Here is a 24,257-nt window from a genome sequence, read left to right on the forward strand (position 1 = left end):
AAAGACCCAGTGCTACTTTGTGACTTCCTAAATTAATTTCTCTGTAGATTTAACAAGGGGTGAAACAATTCCTCGAGTAATTCGAGTACCTCGATTACAAAAAATGATCGAGGAATGTTCTCTGCCTCAAGGAATCGCTTATTTAATTGTAAAGCTCAAAGCACGGCATTTCACATGGACTACTTAATGTGGCACAACACACTTACGTTATTCACACAAAGGAAGATGACAGAGGACGCGGAAGTGCTCGGTTGAAGCAGCGAGAAGATGGAAGAGGCGAGTGAATACAACAATGATGACGAAAGACAAAATAAATACAATAAAAAAGACAGAAAATATTGAAAGTGTGGAAGCATTTCAGACTGAACAGTAAGGTAAACACCGTGACATGTATCCATGACATGTAATGCAGCCCTTCCATACCACAACAGTACATCTCCAACATAGCATCTTCTCATAAGACACCCAGAATGGAGTGGAGGACCAGAGATAAAAATAAAATTAAAGTAGAGCAAATCCATGAGATTAACGTTAATGTACCTTACTAACATAACGTTAGCCCTGCGGAGGGCTAGATTTCTGTTAATTATGGCTATTGTCGAATGTGTGGCTAGTTTATTACGATTGTGACAAACATAGATTTAGGAAGCGAGCCGTACATGGTTAATTTTCCAAAAGCACAGCCAAAATGGTGCACGGCTTGCTCAAAGCTTTCTCTTATCTTGTCATGGCTGAATTTTTGCAAAATCCAACTCCTTTTTGCTAAAATGAAGCTAATCATCAAATAACTGGATGTGTGTGTGTGGGAGGGTTATAGGTTATGAGACAGACATAAGGTGGGGTGGCCATTGCCTTGATTCTCCTGAATATAGCAGAAATGTGTAAAACTGTTCATGCATGAACTTGTTCCAAGTTCCCGTTCAAATGTTCTTGCCTCTTACATGCCACAACGCATTCCTGTTACGTCTAAATTGTAAATTCTGAAACTTAGAGCCCAAGTTAAGTTGCACATCAAAAAGGCAATGTTTATGCCTTTTATTTTTTAAATTTACGAGTTATATTTTTGATACTTACAAGAAATACCAAGTTGAAAGTAATTACATTTTATTTATTTTTATTTGCAATTGCCTCTCTGAAAATGTTTCTAGTCAAGAAAATACATTTTTTTTTGCTTATGCACAATATGAATGTAACAAATAAAACTGTTAATTATCCAAAAAAGAAAAAAAGGAAACCAATTGGTCCTTCATTATTAAGTGAAATACCTTATTTCCTCTTGTGTATTTATAATTGCTTTGTAACCAAGCAAAAATAAGTTTTATTCGATTACTTGATTAATTGAAGGAATTTTCAGTAGAATACTCGAATACTAAAATATTCGATAGCTGCAGCCCTAGATTTAACCATTCTTAAGTGATTTATCACCATTTATTATATATTATCCTCTGTATTTTGGATTTTTTTCAGTGAAAATCATGTATTTTCCTATATTTAAAGGTCCTGTACAGACTTTAAGCGTGATCTTGAAAAAGTCTCATTTTTATATATATATGCCTGATCATAGTCCAAAATTATCAGCACCAAAATAAGTTATTTCCAAATGCTATTTCCAGGTTCCCTGGTTGGATCGGACAGGACCAGACTGATTTACGGCAGACTTGCATCACTATGACAACACCCCGCCAATCGGCAGAATTTAGCAGTGAGAAGTAAGCTGAACGACTGAGGAGTAAGATCTGTCCTTTTTCCTAAAGAAAGGGATTGCTTGGATTAATTTTGTTGTAATGGTGGACACTACAATTGGAGCTAGACTGGCAGAAAGAAAAAGAAAGCTAAATGGGAGAGTGATAGAGCACCGACTAAAACACCAGTAAACCTCTGCATTGGTTTGAACTGATGGAGAGAACTAGGGGAGTTAAAAGGAATGAAAACAGACGCGGAGTTGGCCCTCCTTCTTCTACACAGGTATAAAATGCTTCTGTTCTTTATACATATGCATTGAAACATTGTATTTTACTATAGTGATTGTTGATAGCTCAGTCAAACACTTAGTAAACACTTGTGGTAGCTGCATGGCTAGCTCTGTGATGTGGGTAATGTGTTTTATTTGGAGCATTGTTTCAGTCCCAAACTAAGGGCTTTGTAAGGTGAGACTGAAATGGTTCTGTATGGAGTTTAATGTTCATGCCGGGGGCTGGATACTAAACTGCCCTTCGGGAACAAGACAAGTATATAAGTGGAATAATGTGAATGCAGAAGGATGAAGCAGCTAGCGCTGAACTGCTAATGCAGAATGCTGATGTTGAATGATGGTAGTAATTTCTGAAAATGCTTGAATACTTTGTGGAAAAGCTAGAGCAAATGTATAATATTGGGACACGTCTTAGAGCACCCGTTTGTGAGTAACACTCCAGAGCTCCGGAGTAAAAGAGAGGCCTAGAAGCAGGAGTCGGACGTCTAAAGTTAGGTTTCACTTTTGTTTTCACATCAGTTACTAAACTATGCTACAAACGGACTTTATGAAGTTTGCTTGTTGTCTTGTTTCAAACATCACTTTGCACCCTGCAAGTTACTGTCTGGAAAAAAGAAATGCAGAGTTGTAAAGAGGATCCATTCTTCAGTCATTAGCTTCAAAACAAATCCACACCTTGGTCAGAATTATGCCCTTACGACAGTAGGTGCTAGTGCACATGGGAAGTAGAGTCTTCGTCCCTTAAAAACACCACCGATTCCAGCTGAGGGCGTTGCTGCAATCCACTTTAAACAAATTCTCCATACAGGACCTTTAATTCACTGATCATGTAGATGTTCATAAAAGCTCAGAGCAAAGCCAGAGAAACTGAAGAAAATGTGACTTTCAGCAAAGATATCAATAACTGAATGTAAAAATAAGTATCTCCATTCACTGTCATTTATCAAACTCCATGGGTTTTACTGGTGAATCAGTGTTGCAGAAGATGATGCTGTTCCCTTGTTCACTACAGAGACTCTGACCGTCCAAATGGGTCATATCTGATCACCATGAAAAGATGACAAACTGCATTTTACACCAATTATTTACATGTATTGATATAATTAGTGGATCAGAAGTTATTAAACCTTTTAGATCAGCAGATGATTTCAGTCGCCAGTGGCTGTTTGGGTCTTTCTGGGCTAAACAGGATTTGTGGCTTTGAGTAAAATTTTCTGAACTTACAAGCTGGAGTTTCTAAGGCGCATTTGAATGCATCATACAATCAGCACGTCTCAAACTCAGCCAGAGACCAGAAGAGAGAAACAATGTCCAGGTGTCTGCTCACTGTGGAGGGATGGTTGAAATCTGTCATCATGAAATACAACAGCAGAATGCAGCTGTTTGCAGGTTTTGTCACCACTATGCATTCATGACTGGTGGAGAAAGATGATGACAGATGATGGATTTATAGGTTTTAGAACCTACATGTCATGTGTCAATTAATGTAAATGTATTCATTTTTTGTAGGCAGAATGGAAAGCTCTGGAATTTGCAGCCTACACATCATTATAACTTTCTGATTATGATAGCTTCATCTTCTGGCCTCTGATGTGGTTATGTTAAAATGTCAGTCTCTCGCACCAAGTTTTGGGCCACAGTCACTTTTATATGTTCAACAGCAAAGCGTGAAAAACAAACTAAGACATTATTAGGACAGAGGAAATGTGATGCTTTTGTTCTGCTGCAATGAATTCCAGGATCCCAGCACCTAACATCTGCAACCATTACCAATAGAGTACCATAATCAGTAAAGAGAAGGTCCGCAGCCTTATTCTATCATAGACAACACAGTGAGGTGGATAATACTGATACTGACACTAAAATAACTAGAAGCACTCGGAGAGCGCAGACCTCCGCCAAGGCTGATCAGTGGCCCCCCCCGTGGGCCCCCCCACCCCCGATCACCACCAAAACTTAATCATTTCTTCCTTATCCCATTTCCAACAAACCCTGAAAATTTCATCCAAATCTGTCCATAACTTTTTGAGTTATGTTGCACACTAACGGACAGACAAACAAACAAACAAACAAACCCTGGCAAAAACATAACCTCCTTGGCGGAGGTAAAAATGCAAATGTTTGTATTATTATGTGCTGTAGTCAGGTTGTTGCAAGAACTTTCTAAACAAACACAAAACAAAAACTCGAAGCACTCAGAGAGCGCAGACCTCCGCCAAGGCTGATCAGTGGCCCCCCCCGTGGGCCCCCCCACGCCAAGGAGGTTATGTTTTTGCCAGGGTTTGTTTGTTTGTTTGTCTGTCTGTTTGTCTGTCCGTTAGTGTGCAACATAACTCAAAAAGTTATGGACAGATTTTGATGAAATTTTCAGGGTTTGTTGGAAATGGGCCCCCCCACCCCCGATCACCACCAAAATTTAATCATTTCTTCCTTATCCCATTTCCAACAAACCCTGAAAATTTCATCCAAATCTGTCCATAACTTTTTGAGTTATGTTGCACACTAACGGACAGACAGACAGACAGACAGACAGACAGACAAACAAACAAACCCTGGCAAAAACATAACCTCCTTGGCGGAGGTAAAAAGTCTGGCTTTAGATGAATGTATTAAATGATGTGGAAAAAGCCATGTGCAAAGGGGGATGAGGATGTGAATTGAGAATTATTGGATATCTGAATCACTGGCAGGTGCATAAGTGGAGTCATACCTTGACTACCCGACACCGCCATACTGGTAACATACTTGGAAAATCTTTAAAATAGGATTTCTGTTGCTGTGAATTCAGGGCTCAAACAAAATTAACCTCATTGTTTTCAACACTGCTCATCTTTGCTCTTGCAGCCTTTTCCAGAAATAGATAATAATGTGATTTTTTTAAATTACAACAGTAATATCTCACATATTTGTTGTTTTTCTGTAGTTCCTCCCCCAAATGAGTGACCAGCTATTAATGAAAATGCCACTGCACACAGACATCGACATACAGGCGAGTTGCAGAGACACTTACAGCCTGTGTCTTTAAGGCGGTTGATAGCGTTGGATAAAAGGCGGACACAGCCCAGGAAGCCAGCGCCTTGCTTCTTGTGGATTTTCTTGTGATTCCACACACTGATAGTGATGGAGTCTGACTTTCCAATGTATCTGAAGAGAAAAAGAGAACACAGATATTTATCAATGACCAGCGATACTCCGAAAATACGAATAAACTCAGCTTGTGTCATGAAGTGAAATATGACAATTTAAACCCATCAAATATTGCTGGACCTTACTCTAACATAATATGAACACTATTGAACTATTACTTCGGATAAAATAAAAAAAAAACAAACACATTGAAAACAAACAGCATTATCTTCACACCAATGTGCAAATCACTTTTCAGTTCCTTTTTAAAGTAATTTTCATGTTGTTGAATAAAACCTCAGACTGTAGCTATTGTAATTTTTTTTTCTAAATCAAAATCAACAATACAAGCTCTAAATCATAATCAGAGACATGTGTTTTTATCACAACTGTTACAATGTTTTTACCTTGTTATATCCATTACATAGTTTTTTTTTATGTTTACTGTGCTTCAAATGCACTAATGTGTACACTGAAGCTGCCTTTCCCAAACTTAGGGTCAGAAACACAAGTGAGTTACAACACTTATCGAGTCATCAACCGTCAAAGGAACAATAATATGAAATGTGACTATTTTCCAAATTAGGAAGAAATCTCATGACAAAAATAAGAGACAAAGATGCAATGAAATGAAAACATCAAAAGACATAAAAATGACAAAAGAAAACAGAATAAAAAGGACATATAAAGATAAAAATGATGTAAAACAGGCACCCAGATGACAATGACATAGAAGACAAAAATGAGGTAAAAGACACAATGAAATTAAAATTATGTAAGATCAGAGTGATTTTAAAAGATACAAGTCGAAAATGACAAAAGACAAAAACAAGGTAAAAGACACAATACCAAAACAACACAAAAGACAGAAATGACGTAAAAGACACAAAATAAAAACATCATAAGATAAAAATGATTTTAAAAAAGATGCCACAAGCTGAAAATGACATAAAAGACAAAAATGAGGTTAAAGGTGTAACAAGATGGTGATGATAAAAAAGACAAAATTTACGTAAAAGATGCAACGAATGAAAACATCATATCAGACAAAAATGAGGGAAAAGATACAAGACGAAAAGGATATAGACAAAAATGAGGTAAAATATATAATGAAATTAAGACAACAAAAGTTAAAAAAACATTTAAAAAGATGCCACAAGATGACAACTACATGACATATATTCATGTTAAAATATGGGGAATAGAAATTAAAAGGTTAAAAAACAAACAAACATTTGCTTACGTAATATACACATATGTGAAAATACACAGTACATTGTTACATTCAACTGAGGGTAACAGCTGATATGTTGACATAAGTTTCAGCCAGGATGTCCCAGTAATGCAGGGGAGACAGACATCCGCCATGCAGGACACCACTATGTCCCCCCCCATCAAGGACACAGTACAAGACATGGCGGGGACGAGGAGGAGGAAGAGGAGGAGGAAAAGGAAGGTGGGGTGGCCGAGAGGGATTTTCCAGTCCATGAGTGTGTGTATGAGTGTGAGCAGCAGACTGTGACCCTGAGCAGCAGATTGAGGAGGTCGAGGAGACAGATGACATAAAACTGAACTCACGGCTACGTGATGAACGGCAGCAGAGCTACTGCAATTAGAAAACGTGACAATGTTTCCAACATGACTGTCAGACTGGAAAAAGTGTCTTCATTTGCCCCAATAAACGGCTTTTTACATTTGTCTGACACCAAACTTTCAGCGCCTGAGCCCTCTGAGTTAACTAAAATTAAGTCTTTATGAAATATGAAGTCAACTATTTTTCCTCAATAAAAAATGACCGACTTGATTAAATGAACTTTATTATTGAAAGTGCAATTAGCTATAAACAGTCATCCATCATGACGCCAAATGCAGACAGTTGTAATATTAGTCTCTAATTTGAGGACTTTGAGTAAATTGTTATGAAGTTTAGGAAAACTTTACTGCAACGTAAGTGACAAATGTGGAATGTGTGCAATCACTGATTTCTATGTCATGTTGCCTCTAATCATGTCTGAAGACGTCTATAAGCAATAATCAGGTCTGTCATTTTAACTTTTAGATTAACTGTCATGTGTATAATTGTGCTTAACTATATATACACACACACATATATATATATATATATATAAAAAAAAATATATATATATATATATACACACACATATATATATACATATATATATATATGTATATACACACACACACATATATATATATATAATTTTTTTTTCTGTTAATTTTATGTCACTAATTCAGTATAAGCTGAAAAATAGTTGATTTACACATGCACAATAAATCTAATGAACATGGAAAGCTAATTATTTAGACTAAACACTGGAAAATGTTTATGTTTGTCTATGTCAGGGGTGTCAAACTCATTTTAGTTCAGGGGCCACATTCAGCCCAATATGATCTTAAGTGGACCGAACCAGTAAAATACTATCATAATAACCTACAAATAATGAATGAATGAATGAATGAATGACAACTAAAAACTTTTCTTTTTGACTTAGAGTGAAAAAAGTAACAATACACCATGAAAATGTTTACATCTACAAGCTATCCTTTTAAATAATATGAATAACATGAACAACCTGAAATGTCTTAAGAAAAAAAAGGGGCAATTTTAAAAATATTCTGCCTTAGTTTATCATTTACACATGTACATTACAATTTATAGGTCACAGTGGATCTACAAATATACAAAACATTTAGTAACAGGCAGAATATTAGTAAAAGTACACTTATTTTTCACAGACTTTTCATTATTTATGATAGCAGGCCTATTTTAGTGGTTTGACCCACTTGAGATCAAATTGGTTTTCTATGTGACCTCTAAGCTAAAAATGAGCTTTACACTCTTGATTGTTAATGTCTTCAGTGTAATTTTCACATTTCGCAAGTTCATCCCACAGGCCAGCTTTGGCCCACAGGCCATATGTTTGACACCCCTGGTCTATGTAATAACAATGGATTAGATTTATATAGCGCTGTTCTATTTTATATACTCAAAGTGCTTACATTGGAGTGTGAGTGGTACTGGAGGAAAGGTGGATGAAGCGTCTTGCCCAAGGACACAACGGCCCATGACAGGGATGGAGCGGGATTTGAACCACCAACCCTCTGGTTACAGGTAAAATAGCACATGGCAAATATGATGGTATTTATATAAGAAAGCAGATTACTCAGGTAGGCCTACTGGTAGAAGTTCAGTGCCGCAAGACTAAGCGGATGCAGGTCAGTCTCAAAAAGGGTAAGAATGACAGACCAAATGTGTGTTCACATCAGTCATGGTTGATGATTATCATGCCAAATGCCAACTCATTATTTCTTTCAAGTTTAAAGGTTGAGTTTTTGTCCTAAATGATGAAGAAATAAAATGCTTATTTGTGAAAGACGTGACAAGATAGGGCAGAAGACAGACCAAGACAAAATTGCAAAAACAACACAACAAGATGAAAACAACATAGAAGATGGAACAACACAAAACAAAACCTGACCCTAACAAGATAAAAATTACAAAGCCACAAAAAGCTGCAAAATATAAAACGTGAACAAAGAATAAGAGATGTAACAAGATGAAAAGGATGCAGAAGACATGGCGTGATGGGAATGAAAAAAGACAAGCTGAAAGCAATATAAACAGTGGGGAAAATAAAATGCAAGACAAAAAAAAAACATTGGTTGATATTAAATATGAATCAAGACACAAGAAACATAAATACATGTTTTAGTCTTGATCGTTGTAAAAGCCATTTGGATTGTTAAAAACACATATGATTCAATGCTTAGTTTGTTGTGTTATTTACAAGGGGGAGTTCAAAAGTTCTCAGACAAATGTAATAAAAAGTTTATCTGTAAAAATAATAAAATCATTTTTCTACATAAACTCCATCACAGTCTAAACACTTTTGCACACTATGTTTCCATTGGTAGATTCCTTCTTTGTAGAACTGCTGGGGCTGTGCACTGTGCATTTTGAAATTATAACATTTGTCTCAGAACTTTTTGACTCTCCCTTGTATTTATTAAAATCAACTACATAAACTCAACTATTATTTATGGTCATATCCAGCCAGTGCCAGAGGTTTAACATTTTTTCTGATAAAAGACCCCCCCCCTTCCCAAAAGACCAAAACATGAATGAATTAAAATGAATGACTTAATTTTCCAAGTTAAGAAGGAATTTCACGAGAAAGAGGAGAAAGATGCAATGAAACAGAAACACAATAATGCATAACAATGACATAAGACAACCGGATGAAAATGACGTAAAGATAAAATTGATGTAAAAGATGCAATGAGATGATGACATAAAAGACAAAAATTAGGCAAAATATTCATAAGACATCATACAAACATCATAAGATCAAAAAAATAATAATTTAAAAATATGCAACAAGCTGAAAATGACTAAGACAAAAATAAGGTAAAAGACAATACAAAAACAACATTAAAGACAAAAATGAGGTAAAAAGATGCAATGAGATGAAAACTGCATAACATATTTATGTTAAAATTTGGGGAAGATGAAATAAAAAAAGTTTCTTTAAAAAATCTGCATAAGGTCTACATAAACTACATACCACAACTACAAATGTGAAAGCAAAAGACCTGTTTCTTGATTTCATTGCATACACATGGTGGAAAGATGTGTTGGGAATGAGAGGTGGTCACATAAAAACAGGCAGATTATTCCCTCTGCATTTGTGTGCTCGTCCTTTGTGTGTAAAACCGGCACCATGTGAACCTGTTGTGGCACATCTGCTCGGGTGGGCTCCCCTTTTTCTTCAGTCTAAATCTAATCATCTGTACAATTCGCAGAACTGCATCCCACCGTAATTATCATGCTGCTTACCAAAAGGGATATGAAACAATGGGGCTGTGAGTAAGACGTCTGGACATTTTGAGTCAATGCCAAATGCCTGTCTGGGGTGCGATGTGAGAGAGCTGCTATGTCAGACAGACGTGACGGGAGGGAAGCATTACAACCAAACCCCAGTCATCTGGATCACCCTCCATGTAATAAAATTCATTAGTCTGGCGAAGATTTTTAATAGCAGTCATAGGCAATAATAGACACACACACTGCACCAGAGACAATGGGAAAATAGCAATAAAAGAAGGACAAGGCAGAAGATCAAAGACTCAGATGTGATTCCTACATTGGCCCTTTTATCTGGATTCATACAAGACATGTCTTTGGCCAGAGTCTACACTGAGGAACGTGCCAAGAACATATGGTTAAAGAAGAAAAACCTGACATTACAGCAACACTGAAGATACAATCTGAGATACCAATGTAACTGAAGAGTAGGATGCCTACATCACTAAAGGCAGGAAGGGAAGGTGACGACAACACCTGTTTTCTGGCACTGATTAAAGAACTTCACATTCTAAATATATGAAAAACAAACAAAAGGCTAAGTAATCCCACTCAAAACATTACGTCAAATGAAAGCAGTTTGTTTGGATTTATAAAGCTCTGGTAAAAATTACCAGACCACTAGAGAATACTGACGACATATGTCCCAAACTCCAGATAAAATATTGTCATTTAGAGTTGCATCTCTTGCTCTAACTTTTTTCTTGAGACCCACTTTTAAAAAATGACAGACTCAACAACGCAATACCATTCACAGTGTCCCCAAGTCATGATAAAAGCGAATTTGTGAATAAATAAACACTATGATCACCCAGACTGACCCTGTTCCAGAGTGCTGGGCCTATTAGTGTAAGAGAGATAGAGAAACTTATTACCCATCATGCCTAGTGCCTACAGTCCAACCCTTTGGGGGCAGTGCTATGATCTGGGGTTGGTTCAGTTGGTCAGATCTAGGTTCAGCAACTTTATGTGTGTAAAAAATGAGGTTGGATGACTACCTAAATATACTGAATGACCAGGTCTGAACATCAGAAGACTTTTTCTTCCCTGATGATACAAGACAAAAACATGTGGATTCATCAGGATCAGACTGTGAAAGAGTGGGTCAGGGAGAATGAAACATAACTTTCACGCGTAGATCACTACAGAGTCCAGACCAGAACCCCACTGAGAATCTTTGGGATGTAATGGAGAAGACTTGCTCCATCATCAATACAAGATCTTGGCCAAAACTTAATGTAGATATGGAGGAAAAAAATGTTGTGAGACTGCATAAAAAGTGTGAACAATGACATGACATGTGTTCTGTAGTCAAAGCTAGACAGTCCAACAAAATTTTGTGTGTGTGACTTTTTTTGGCCAGGCAGTGTACATACAGGTTAAATAATTTTTGAGAACCAAATAGATGCAGTTAGGAAGGGCTAACAGTATGTTTTTCCTAGTACTTAAAATGCAAATGTATCTGGTGGCTGCAACAAAATATCCTGCGACCCACATGTGGATTGTGACCCAGTCTTTGGGAAAGTTTGATTTAGACTAAAAGATTTATCCTCAGAAAATTCCAGCCAGTAAAATAACACAATAAGCAGCTTTATCAGGCCACAAACGATGTAGTCAGCAAGTTTATATTATTGTCAAACAATGCAATACTAATGTTTGGTATGTAGATGAATTCCTAAAGGAGTATTTGAAGGAATAAACCTGATTTTCAACCAAAGCTTGAATGTTTTATGTGACTCCTGGCACAAAAGTACCAGCAAATTGACTTTGTTTGAAGCTTGTGAATGTCAATGCTCAACTTCCTGACATTATGATGGTTACTTCTTTTCAGAGATGTATATCATGGGTTAAAATAGTTCCACTTCTTTTTTAGCCAACTAACAAACATTTCATAAAAACATCAAGGTGGTGCTGATTAAAAGAGAAATTTGGCTCAGATGGTAGGAGGGAAAGACTCCTAGGAGAAAGGATAAATGGGAATGTAACCCTTGAGTCTAGACTGGGCATTTAACAATACAGAAGTATTTTATTAATGCCATAGCTGAAGGCCTTTCATTTGAACCAAATGTGCGAGTACAAGAGCACAGCAACTCTAAAACCTTGATTCATTCTAAAGATGAAGGGCAACTAAATATAATGCAATATTACTAATCATTCCTGTGTCCTTGTTGTCTATAAAACGTCAACAGCAGGGCTGTTCTGCTCATGTTTCTCATCATATCCTGTAGCTCTGAGTGTCTGTCTGCTTTACAAACACGCTGCAGACTGCAGAAGGAGTATTTAGAGGCATGCAGCCAGATAGACTGTGTCTGCTATCCTTGGCATGCTGGCCACATCCTGCAACAATGCACAAGGGTCACAGTTCACGGGCCAGTGTGCTAGCTGTGGCTGGCCAATGAAAGCCTGAACCCAGACACAAAATGCAGGCACACTTACACGGATTTCTACGCACTCACATGGGCAACAAATGGAAAAAAAGAGTCACTGCCAACAGCTTTAATGCACGAGGCTGAATTCACCACACCAGGTGTTGCAGGCCCTATTTTAATAAGTGTGAGCGTGCCAGACGGCTAGCGAAGCTCTCAGTCAATTAAAAACCTCTCTCCTCCGCAACACACCACCTGAGAGTCCTTCTGCTGGCTGTGAGAATAAATAGTGGCAGACAGTAAAGGAGGTACAATGATGTTTAATGTATCACTGGCACAAAAATCCATCAACTCCAGTCTGCTGCCTCTAGGGACACATTACTGCAGAAGAGCTTTCCTGAGCCACGACTCTATGTTCCCCTCTTCATCAACTCAAGTGAAGGTGTGCATATGCTGCAGATGTGCGCGTGACTGCTCCCTCTTGTCAAATGTGATATGAATAGCTAATTTAACAGCCATGTAAAGAGAGGTTCCTGTATCCCCAGTAACCAAACAAACGAAGACACGTGCTTCCTCTTGCTGCTGGCTGTGCATGATGGTTGGATAAACACCGGGCGAATACTGGAAACTTTCACTCTCACATTTTCACTCACGCGCTCCGGCTCTATTTTTTCCAGGTTACTTTCACAGAAGGAACCATCTTTGGAAAAGGCAATCAGGCCACAACAAGACATGCACATGTTTATGTCAACGGAAGAAAATACTATTGGAGACAGGCAGCCTTCCTTTTCTGTCCTTTAAATACAGCTCCAATGCACATTTTTAGATTGCTGGCTGGCAGCGAAGGGTTATGTCATTACAGCATAACTAGATAAGTGAGAGACCAGATGCAAGGGCTGTTTACATCTGTTACTGTTCAGATCCTGTTTGAGCAACACTTCCCAGTGTGTTCACTTATCGAGGTTAAATAAAGAAAGACATAAAAATGGTGAGTGGTGGTAATAGCCCAGGCAGGGCCTCCAGTTACCTTAAGGTCGGTGGGAGGTTTTCAAATAAACCAAGAGGGAATGAGACTGTTTTGTCTTTGAAAACAGATGTCAGGAATAGCCATGTGAAAAGTGTTATAAACACACCCTGCAATGCAAAAAAAGGGACTCACAGGTCATAGTGTTGATTCCACTTGGGGTCAAGTGTGTTTCTCACAGTGTCTGTAGAGTGGCATTGCCCTGAACCGTCCACGACCACCTTTGCAAAGGGATCAGGGAGGCCTGCAGGAAAAAGATAAGAACAGAATTACACCACCCGCACTGAATAAAAATAAGTAACGGACAACAACTTAACAAGACACAAACGACCATATTAGAAAGCCCTTATAGCCTGTTACATGTCAGAGAGCATTACCGAGAACTAATATTTTACTGTGTGGTTCTGCAAAGCCTATTTCTGCTATCAGACTAGGGCAGTGGCCAAACTCTTCTGCTGGACTGACATTTAGTTTAAATGGCCAGAGTGTTGCATTATGGGTTGTTTGTGGTATTAACCTTCCTAGGTGAGTAGGTGTACTTAAGTCTGTCCACAGTGATTCTTTAGAATCTGTCAACACTAAAAGTTTACCATTAGTCTACTTTAACCTGCATGAGTGCATGCAATGTGTCATATTTGCTACCACTGCAGAAATAAATGGTCATGATGGTTTACGACAGTAAAGCATCAGAGTAACTCAGTGAGATGGTGGTGGCTGCAAACATCTGACCACAGACAGCAGAAAACAAGTGGACAGAGCCATCACGAGTCACCCAGTGGTTACTGAAGGAACATTATGAATCCAGAAATTTGTTTTTTGGCTGTCACCATCTTGGCTTACTCCATAAAGTGACCGTATTTGGACAAGGAGCAGAACTGACTGGCCACAGGGGTGATTGGTGAGCTAACGCTAATGCTAGATATTAGGTGAATGGGATTCAAAAATGGTCAATTTCAAACAAACCTGGTTGTTACTAAGCACTAATATTATAAATCTTTTATGTAGTGGGAGATATAAGAATAGTTTCAGTTCATTACAATGCTGTGCTTGGATGAATTTCAGATGCATGGCATACAGTTAGGAAAATACCAACATAATACTTAATTCAATACTTGGGCTTTTTCTTTTGCAGCTATTGTCTAAATATTGCAATAATATGATAGCATTTAGTAAAACACAGCAAAATTTGTCATGTGGTCACCCACCTATAGACCACACCAATCCAGACTAGAAAAAAAATTACTCAATTCTTTACCTTTACAGACGTTTTTGTAATTTGATGCCTACATGAATGAGTAATGGACATTCCTAATATTAAGACTGGGAAATTTCTGCACCATCTTGCTATAAATAAACCATATTTACCTCCGCCAAGGAGGTTATGTTTTTGCCAGGGTTTGTTTGTTTGTCTGTCCGTTAGTGTGCAACATAACTCAAAAAGTTATGGACAGATTTTGATGAAATTTTCAGGGTTTGTTGGAAATGGGATAAGGAAGAAATTATTAAATTTTGGTGGTGATCGGGGGTGGGGGGGGGCCCACGGGGGGGGCCACTGATCAGCCTTGGCGGAGGTCTGCGCTCTCCGAGTGCTTCTAGTTGTTGAATGTATTGTGTATAGTATATTAGTATATTGTGTATAGTTGTTTAATTGATGAGGCCAATGCTTGGTGTGTCTATTCAGTGAATTATTTTAGCCATTTATCAGCACAAGCAGTGACTTTATCTAGGTTACAACATATATGGATGGTCTTATATTACAGGGATATACCCGAGCTGGCCAGTACAGCCATAATGATGATTTTCATTATACATTTTATATTAATTTTTCTTATCTATCAAGTTTAGGTTTCAGGTTTATTTTCCTTTTTCAGCTAAAACAACCCTAAATGTTTTTTGGAAGTTTACTTAATTTTGGGATAATTTGACATTTATCAAACATTTCATCATTCTGATTCTATAAAACAAAATTGTTTTAAATGTTCCTCATTGAAATGTTCCGGTGCTTGGCAATTTTTTATCACTTTCTGAATATAATGTTAACAGTTATTTAAATAATTTAAAGTATAACTATATCATATAGCTGAAAACCACAAATATCCATCCTCAACTTTCACTCAGGAACAAAAAAATAAATTAGCCTTTAAACTTCTAGAAATAATGATTTGACAAGTATAATTACCGGTACTGTTATTTGATGTTTTGGATTATTTTCCCCACAAAGCCAGCAGTTCCAGTTGAAATTGACATCTTAATATTAGCCCTTGGATGCTACTGAAGCCAGATTGTGCCCACACTTACACTTATTGTCTGTAAAACTTCCAACTGGTGCTGAGAAATGGATAAACCAACATCCATCCATCTCTACTTGAAAAAATATGGGTGATCATTATATGGAGCTTCGCAAGTCAAAGGTCAACAGTGTATTCTTGTTGCAAGTAACATAACTGTGGACATATCTGGAACAAATACATCCATGTGCAATGACAAACATAAAAGCCCAATGTGAATTTTGTTCACAAATAAGGACATGCATGCTTTTCCTTTTTTTTTTTTTTTTTTAAATCTTTGGTTTCAGTATTTCTCTCCACACACTCCCTAACTGAATGTTTGCTCAGCTCCTGAGCGCTGGAATGGCAGGAATGGGCACCACAGAAACCACCTGAGTGAGCAAAAGACCTTTACATGTTCACTCACCATGACAGCCCGACCCAAACACACCAAAACACTCAACAGTATAGACACCCACTCATGGCTTATCAAGTCTTTAGTGGGGAAAATGAATGTATGATACAAGGTAAAAGTGGATTAAAAGTTAAATCTAATAGCCACTGTATCTTTATATGTCAGGGAGTATAGGCTAGTGTTTGAAGTGGTAGACAACATAATCCATGGACACATGTAGCGCACCATTTAGTGCTATATCAGATCAAATGCCTCAACAAATCGTGTACTGGTGGGAATCAATGGGTATCAGTCTAAAGTGGCCTTCACAATGCATCAGAAAAAACACACAAAAATATACCAAAAATGGAAAAAACAAACAGGGTGTAAAGAGTAGATGTAGGTTTACCACAAACAGCTGTGGGTGGCAGATACTTACGGAAGAAGTCCTTTTTCACCAGGTTTTTGGCACAGAGGACTGAAAGAAAAGAAACAAGAGTGTTTCAATTACTTTGTTCATCTTTTAGTCTTGAAGTACATGGTAACAATTAGATAAGACAGCAATACATTTTCAACCAAGAGTCAAACAGACCAACTTTTGTAGAGAACGCGAACAAACATGGGGAAAAAATTTAAGCTTGATTTTATTTATTTTTTTATATTATGGAACATTTGCAAATTTGTTTTATTTTTCTTTCCCATTCCCATCTATAAGACCTCAAGATAAAACATGATTCAGTTTTCTTTATTAAACCTATAGCTATAATTCAATGGTGAAACAAACATGAATAATAAAACCCAACTTCAATTATGTATTAAAAAACATCACTGATAATGAATGGAAATAAGAAACATTAATTCACATAGAATACATTACATAAACCAGAAAGAGCAGTAACCATGATTTTCCAATTTAGGCATTTCTAGCTTCAAAATTAAAATTAGACTAATGACGAAAATTTCAGTTGATGGAATAAGTTACATTTTGAGGCAGCAAACAAGTCCCCAACAGCAGCAAAGACACTAAAATCCAGCTTTCTACACTAGAAACTGAAGTGGAGGATTAGATCATTTACCAACTATAATGTCATTACAATACACATACATCTAACACAGGGCATTTTGTACTTCTCATTACATTATTTAATCTTGAGACTAGGTAAGGATCAGTGTGCCTGTAGCAGAGGTATGGATCCTGTTGATCTGCTCTGGGAGCTGTGGAGGCGGTTACCGAGGTGATGAGGCAGAGCCACTTCCACCCTCCTCCTCCTCCACTACTGCTGCCTCTGTGCATGTGTAGATGGATGAGGAAGCTCAGTCACCACCTGGGCGCCTAGAGTTTCAGCAACAGCCAGTGAGTCAAGCACATGGAAGTACAGGCAGTACGGGCCAAACTTGTCTCTACGATAAAGTTTCCTGAGAAACAGCCACTAATTGGTCTGGATATTGATGTGGCTGTTTTATGGGTCTGAACAGGAATGAGACGATGATAAATCCCTTTTTATGTTACAACGTTATCCAAAGCACTCTAATCACAGAGAGAAGAAAGAAGACTTGCTCTTTCAAATAATGCAATCTATTGTACTGAAAATTAATGTGTTCAGCACAGACATATAGACTATGCTGCTCTGTTCTGAATAAGCTCTGACATAGTGAACATTTAACTTACATATGATCAGCTGTTAGAATATATTTCCATAAAATGAGAAAACATGGCTGGTAGTAGCAGCAAACAGGTGTGAGCAGCCATACAATAATGCTAATTATCATGGTAGAATTTTTATTTCACACCACAATATAATGATAATTTTCCTTGGAGTTTAGTTTAGTCTTTGATCCCAACTACTAATTCATTTTTTGTGACAACATAGTGCATTAAAGTTGATCATGCCACCATGTGACAACATTACGCAGCCTAAGTCATTCACACCAAACCAGTTGATGGAAATGGACCTATTTGATATTAATATATTCTGTTTTTACAACCAAGACCACTTCATAACAGTCAAATTCAAATAGTTTGTCCCATTTGTGGCTGGACAAATAAAAAAAATAAGCTTGCATAACCTACACTGATGGTGCAATATAGTAGCACCCAGTAAAGAAAGCCATTAGTTTAATCATACAGTAAACTTGTCAACAAGTCTTCATGAAATACAGTCCTTCGTTCATATGAGAGACTGATCTACAGACGGCAGCTGCCTATGACAGGTGTCTCTGCTGCCATATGAGCCCACTTCACACCTTTCATGTGTGAGATCCAGCTCCAGGCCTTTTCCCTGGCTTGGCTTGTCCCGTTACTCTTATTAGCAGGTGAGAGCTTTCAGACTTTGCTTCTCTAACACAAACAGATAAAGGCATGCCCAAAGTGGCAGACTTAAGATTTAAGCCATTCCATCTGCAGCCACGGCCAATTCATCAGCCCACGTCACGCATACTCAGACACGTCAAATATCATCCTGAATCATTTTGTGCTGAAACCATTTTGTCCGCAAACACTCAGAAGTCCTCACACGTGTGGTGTTCACAGATGTACAAAGGATGTGCAGATTGACAAGGGACCGATTAAAACGCAGAGGGATGCGCACAAACAAGTGACTAAACTGGACACGTACCCTCCTGGGGGAGAGAGGGTGCAGAACATGCTCCACAGATGAGGAAGAATTTCTTTCTGCAAACATCCCTGGGAATGTGTTATGTTCCAGTGAAACCCACCTCATTTCTAAAACATCTGGTATGTATCGCTGTCGGTCGCTCTTCCTAAACACACAAGCATGCATGTGCACACGCACAAACACACCGAGGCCTCCTGAGATCTCTCTCTCTCTCTCTCTCTGATCTAATTAATTAGTAACAGGCACAGGAGTATGTGTGTATATGTGCATAAACTTAGATATTTTAAGAGAGGTGATAATGGTGGAGTAGGGTAACAGGTGACTGCTACAATGCTTTTTTCCACATGCATGTCAAAGACAACATATGTACAAACTGAAGAAAAAAAAAAGCTTGACGATGATCCAGAGGAGAGAAACATCATGTTCCCTAGACTAAGGAGTAATAAATCAACATGAAGTAAAGACAAAGGATAGAAAATGACCATGGAATATTAGTCCAAAGAGGCAAAACTTTCACTGGTAAAGGTCCAGATAGGAATAAGGAAATAACAAAGATAAAATAAGACTAAGTCAAGAGCAGGGCAAGGCAGGACACAGCCCACACAAAGCCAAACCATGCCAAGTCTAGGATAACCTGCAGACCCTCCTGTGACTACATAAGCAGCCCTCTGCTAGCCACGCCGCAGGAAGGCAACACTACAATTACAACTATATAGGCTCCTTATGAAAACATACAAGAGGCCAGATTACGGCGGAAAACAGAAAATAGAGAGAAAACCGCTGGAATGGCAGAAGCAGGGAGACAATGGCAGTGGGAAAGGCAATTAGGAACGCAAGGCTGTAGAGCTGTGAGATGCAGAGGGGAAGGACAGCAATCAGGACGCACAGGAATCCAACAATCAAAATACTGAAATTACACACTGAAAAAAATGCTAATTATCAACTGGAAAAGCTGAACTTCACAGATATATAGAGGCGTGGAAAAATTGTGTATGTGTCCTGACTTTTTCTAGTTTTCCCAGAGATCATCAGCCCAGATTTCCACTCAGAAAAGGCATAGATCCATGTCACATAAAGCTCAAAGTAGGGGTTGTCGGTTTGTCCAAAAGAACAAATCGCGATTTTTTGGAAGTCACAATAACAGAACAATGCTGGATTTAAATGGCAATCTTTCTTCTCAGTTTTGAAATGAAATTTCAAGTACAGCCAGACTGGAATCTGCTGAGGGATATCTCTATTTGTACAATTCAAACACAGTACTTCATTACAGACACAATTTCTATTACAGATCATTATTTTGATATTAAAAAAAATGATAACTATGTTTACTGGACAATGCCAATGTGCATTAAGTCTGATACTTTGATGAAGCAACAGTGAAAAATTAGTGTAAAAGCATTTTTTAGATCATTATGAAACCCTGGTGGGACAAATCAGGTGTCACAGTTTAAAAAAAATAAATAAATAAATCACTACAACAGATGTATGTGGAGTTAGAGACATGTATTTATTTATTTCATTAGCTTGTAATTGTATGATAACTAGATAACTAATGTCATCAGAGAAGGGAATACACCCCATGAACTAAGAAAAAAAAAGGTAGTTGTTGGCTTATTTTTTTTGAGTTAGTCCCTCAACAATGCAGGAGTCAAGAAGTTTCTAGAATAATTCAATGAATCAACTATAGAATGATTTTGTAGTTCTGCTCCTGAAGAGAAATAATGATATTAAGGTTGGGCGGATAACATGGACAGGAGATGGACAACTTGTAATCTGTTGTATTTCTGGTTTCTGAATGACTTTTCAGTTGCAGTCTGGAAAATAAAATGATAACAGGCAGACAGGCAGATGGACAGATGGACGAATAGGTGTGCTGATTGCTATATTCACACACATTATATGCTGAAAGGATAACAAGTCATAACACACAGCCTTAGCCTTCCTATTCAGATCATGGATTCAAAGGTGTAGATGGGACACTTGTGTCTCTTGATGGCATATATGCCAAGAAACAACATTCAGGTCAACAAATACTTCACCATATGTTACACTAAGAAAAGTCTATAATCTTTTGTGGCTGTACTGAAAAACACATCATACCCACATGAAGCTGTCAGCTCCTTCTACTCCTCCACTTAGAGGAGTAGGCATTACAGGATAAACTATAGAACTACCCTTGTCCATAAAATCAATGAGCAGAGAGGGGAGAACTACTTCCTTTAGTTAAGCCCAGGGCTTCACTCTTGTGTTTCACTCTTTCTGAGGCACAGTGATTGATGCAGTGAGTGTTTTAGACTCCTCAGATCTCTAGCATAAAGGGTGGGTGGCTTTTTGAGACCTTTGGTCAGACCCGTCATGTCGCCCTCTGTGGCAGGGCTGGCCTCATTAATGTTTGACCGATCCTCTCCGGGGGGGGTCTGCTTAGCTCACTCCAACAAACTCTTATAAATCATTAATCTGAATGTCTGACACACCTTTTGGCTTGTAACAGTCTGTCCTGATGATGTACCTTGAATTTTAACTGCAAAACTTCAAACAGAAATCAAAGACAGAGAAGTAATGGAGGGAAGGTGACAATGTGAGAGTTCCGTGTTTTGAACCAATGATAAGAAATTTAATTTAGTGCATAAATGTATATTCAGGACATTACTTTAAATTCAAGACAGAGTAATATGCAAAATGCAATCGGCACAGATACAGATTTCAGTGGAGAACCTCGGGCATGTTGGACCTCTTCCAAACTTTTACTATCAGCATGTAAATGACCCAAATTTATGCCACTATGGGAAATAGAGTGCTGATGACAGAAACCTTTCCCAAATACAGGAAGTGGGTGAGCTAGCACCTACAGGGCAGCACAGTAAAACAGTTGTTTTATTGGTCAGTGTAGACAAGCTTTCTCATGCTCACACACTGACAAATATAATTATGAGCTCTTTCTCTCTCCTCTCATGAAGATGGAAGGCAGACACACACACAGTCAACTTCACAATGTGAAGAACACAAATTCATGGATCTTACAAAAAAAAAAAAAAAGATCAAGGAAAAGCTAGAAACATTAAAACTTCATTCCAGACGCCAGCTAGAATCACATCATTTCTGTTCCATTGCTGCATTGTACAGAGTGCTGTTTTCAGGGGAATTTTTAGCACAACAGAGCCGGTTGCCAGCATTAATATAGGGTAAGGGGTCAGACAGGACAACTGCAGAACTACAATCAAAGCCACAAACACTGCCTTTCTAGAAGAAAAGCATATAGAATTAATCAATATTGTACACTAAAGCTACAATATGTAGCAATAACTGAACTAAATTGTATCATTGAAACATCTCCACAATTTCTAAGTTTCTCCTCTGATGCCACAGAGAAACACACCGGAAAAGCATCAGCATAACTCTGGGCATCTCGGCCCATCTGAAATCCTCTGTCGTCATAGCGACAGCAAGTCTCAGAGAAGGGTTTCTCTGTGTCGCCTGTGTTTCTCATTCCAGTCGCACTGTCTCACACAGCCAGGGACTGCAGCGCTGACTGATGGGTCAGAGAAAACTGAGGAGGGGGGAGGGGTCGAGGAAAGATACAGACAGACTGGATGAGCACTGTCAGTTGTGGATGGATGCTGCCATTTAACACAAACATGAGCATGGAATTGACTTGACAAGTTTTTAACAGTAGTCAAACACATTGGTGATCAAAAATGAGTTAACTATATTCAGCAGCTCAGTAGTGATGGATTACAAGCAGCAGGGATATGCATATAGTATAATTCCCTCCATCTGATAAATGACCAAAACCTTTTAGGCTGTAGGCCCATTTCACTTTTCCTGAGCATTGTTCTTTTACTATGGTCTGTTTAAAGTAAGGTTAAGGAATTTGAGGAAGTGATGGCAAGCAGACAGGCTCGCCCACACAAAAAGGTTAAAATACATAAAAAAATGCAGCATCATCTAACATCCACCTACTGCCTCACATACTCGGACTAGAAGGAACAAAGAGTTGGCGAGGCGTCAGTGACTAAGTGGAAATAGAACCTGGTGGCTCGCATAAGCAGCGCGGGTGTCATGTGTATGGTCTTGGTGCCTGCTCGACTGCAGCAGCTTATTAGTCACATAATGGCTTTCCACATTACAGACCAAACAAGGCCGTCCCCCTCCCCTGGGGACAGTGGGGAAAGCGACTCATGATCAGCTTAGATTTGTTTTGCACCATCTCTCAGTAGAAAAAAAAACCCAGCAGTGCCCGTTGCAGGCAGAGACTGGGGTGAAAGTTAAAGTCCCACCTGTGGGGAGAGGATGGGCTGAGTTTCTCACAGGCTGGCACACAAAGAGCCCTACTGTGCAGGCGAATCAATGACCTCCGCCAGACGCAGGCCAAACACCTGGGAAGGGAGTGGGGAGGGAGGGTATCACCATGGCAGCGATCGTTTGTCAAGACCACACGGAAGGATGACATTTCATCCGGGAATCTATATTTGTATGTTGTAGGGGTGGGTAACACAGCCAAAATCTTCTACTGTAGTGTATGTCATTTTATATCACTAATAGTATAAATGATGGTAACTGTAAAATATTTTAAAATATCCACACTGCATCTCCATCACATTTGATTTTCTTCTTCTATTTCCATACAAACAAAAACACTTAACATGAGTAGCCAAAAGTAACATACTTTTTCCAAAAACTGAAGCTTTAAGCCTTTCTCTATACCTCCACAACAGTTTGATTCATCTCTCTAATATAATAAATATGAATTGAATTCACCTTTAATGTTTCAGAACGAAAGAAGACAATTCTTTGAGGTTTTATCCCACTGGTTTATATAGAAAAAAACAATCTATCACACTATAGCATTTCCAATAGAATGAAAATACTGACAGAAAGAACAATTCTTAATTAAAATGAAGACACCAGGAGTATTCTGGATCTGTGGGATTTCATTTATAACCGTAAATCCATTAGGCTAATCTGCATCAGTGTATGAACATTTTAGCACTTGTAAGAAGATTTACTATTCTTTTTCCCCAACATTTAAATTTTTTTGCATGTTTTCTTGTCACTTTCATTCATCATTTCAGGCTTAAAGTGCAATTTTGAATGTTTTTATTAATGCCAAGTCAGGTCAAATAGAGTTTGCCCTATACATAAGAGAAAACAAATATAGTCAAAATAAACTACAATGTGCACAAGTCTAGTAAAAAATAAAAACTGCTTCTACACTAAGGGCACAACAACATATTAAGATGTCAGTTGTCCAAATCATGTTCCCTTGCAGGGTCACAAAATCTACATCCTGCATTAGCAGAAAAAAACACAATATAGCTTCTGGCAGAGACATTTCTACTGTCACTTGCTATAAACCGTCATACTGACCAACCCTATAGTGAATTGACACATACGATAGAGGGAGGCAGAAGAATCATGTTCACACACATATATACAAAAAAGCATGGGAAAGGAAAAGAGCACCGTGGGGAAAAGAGGGTTCACACTGACTCAAGTCTGTTCCTCTGTGGTTAACCGTTACATTGGAGCCTATGAAGAGAAGGAAATGGGGGTGTGGGAACAGAGAACAACTGCCTGGTTAAGTTCTAAAGTTCCCATCCCAGTCCAA

The 24,257-nt window shown here is 38.2% G+C and overlaps 1 protein-coding gene across 1 annotated transcript in view; it reads right to left on the bottom strand.

The window, feature by feature from the left end:
- The window catches only part of smurf2 (SMAD specific E3 ubiquitin protein ligase 2), an 83,053-nt gene that overhangs the window by 38,752 nt on the left and 20,044 nt on the right, over positions 1-24,257 (bottom strand). Inside the window, exons 2-4 of the mRNA XM_030140454.1 lie at positions 16,474-16,512; positions 13,509-13,617; positions 4,983-5,116 (exon numbers count right to left, since the gene is read on the bottom strand). Of these exons, the coding sequence (XP_029996314.1) occupies positions 4,983-5,116; positions 13,509-13,617; positions 16,474-16,512 (282 nt within the window). The remainder of the gene's footprint in view (positions 1-4,982; positions 5,117-13,508; positions 13,618-16,473; positions 16,513-24,257) is intronic.

Source organism: Sphaeramia orbicularis, chromosome 8, assembly GCF_902148855.1.
Source record: "Sphaeramia orbicularis chromosome 8, fSphaOr1.1, whole genome shotgun sequence".
Classification (NCBI taxonomy): Eukaryota; Metazoa; Chordata; class Actinopteri; order Kurtiformes; family Apogonidae; genus Sphaeramia; species Sphaeramia orbicularis.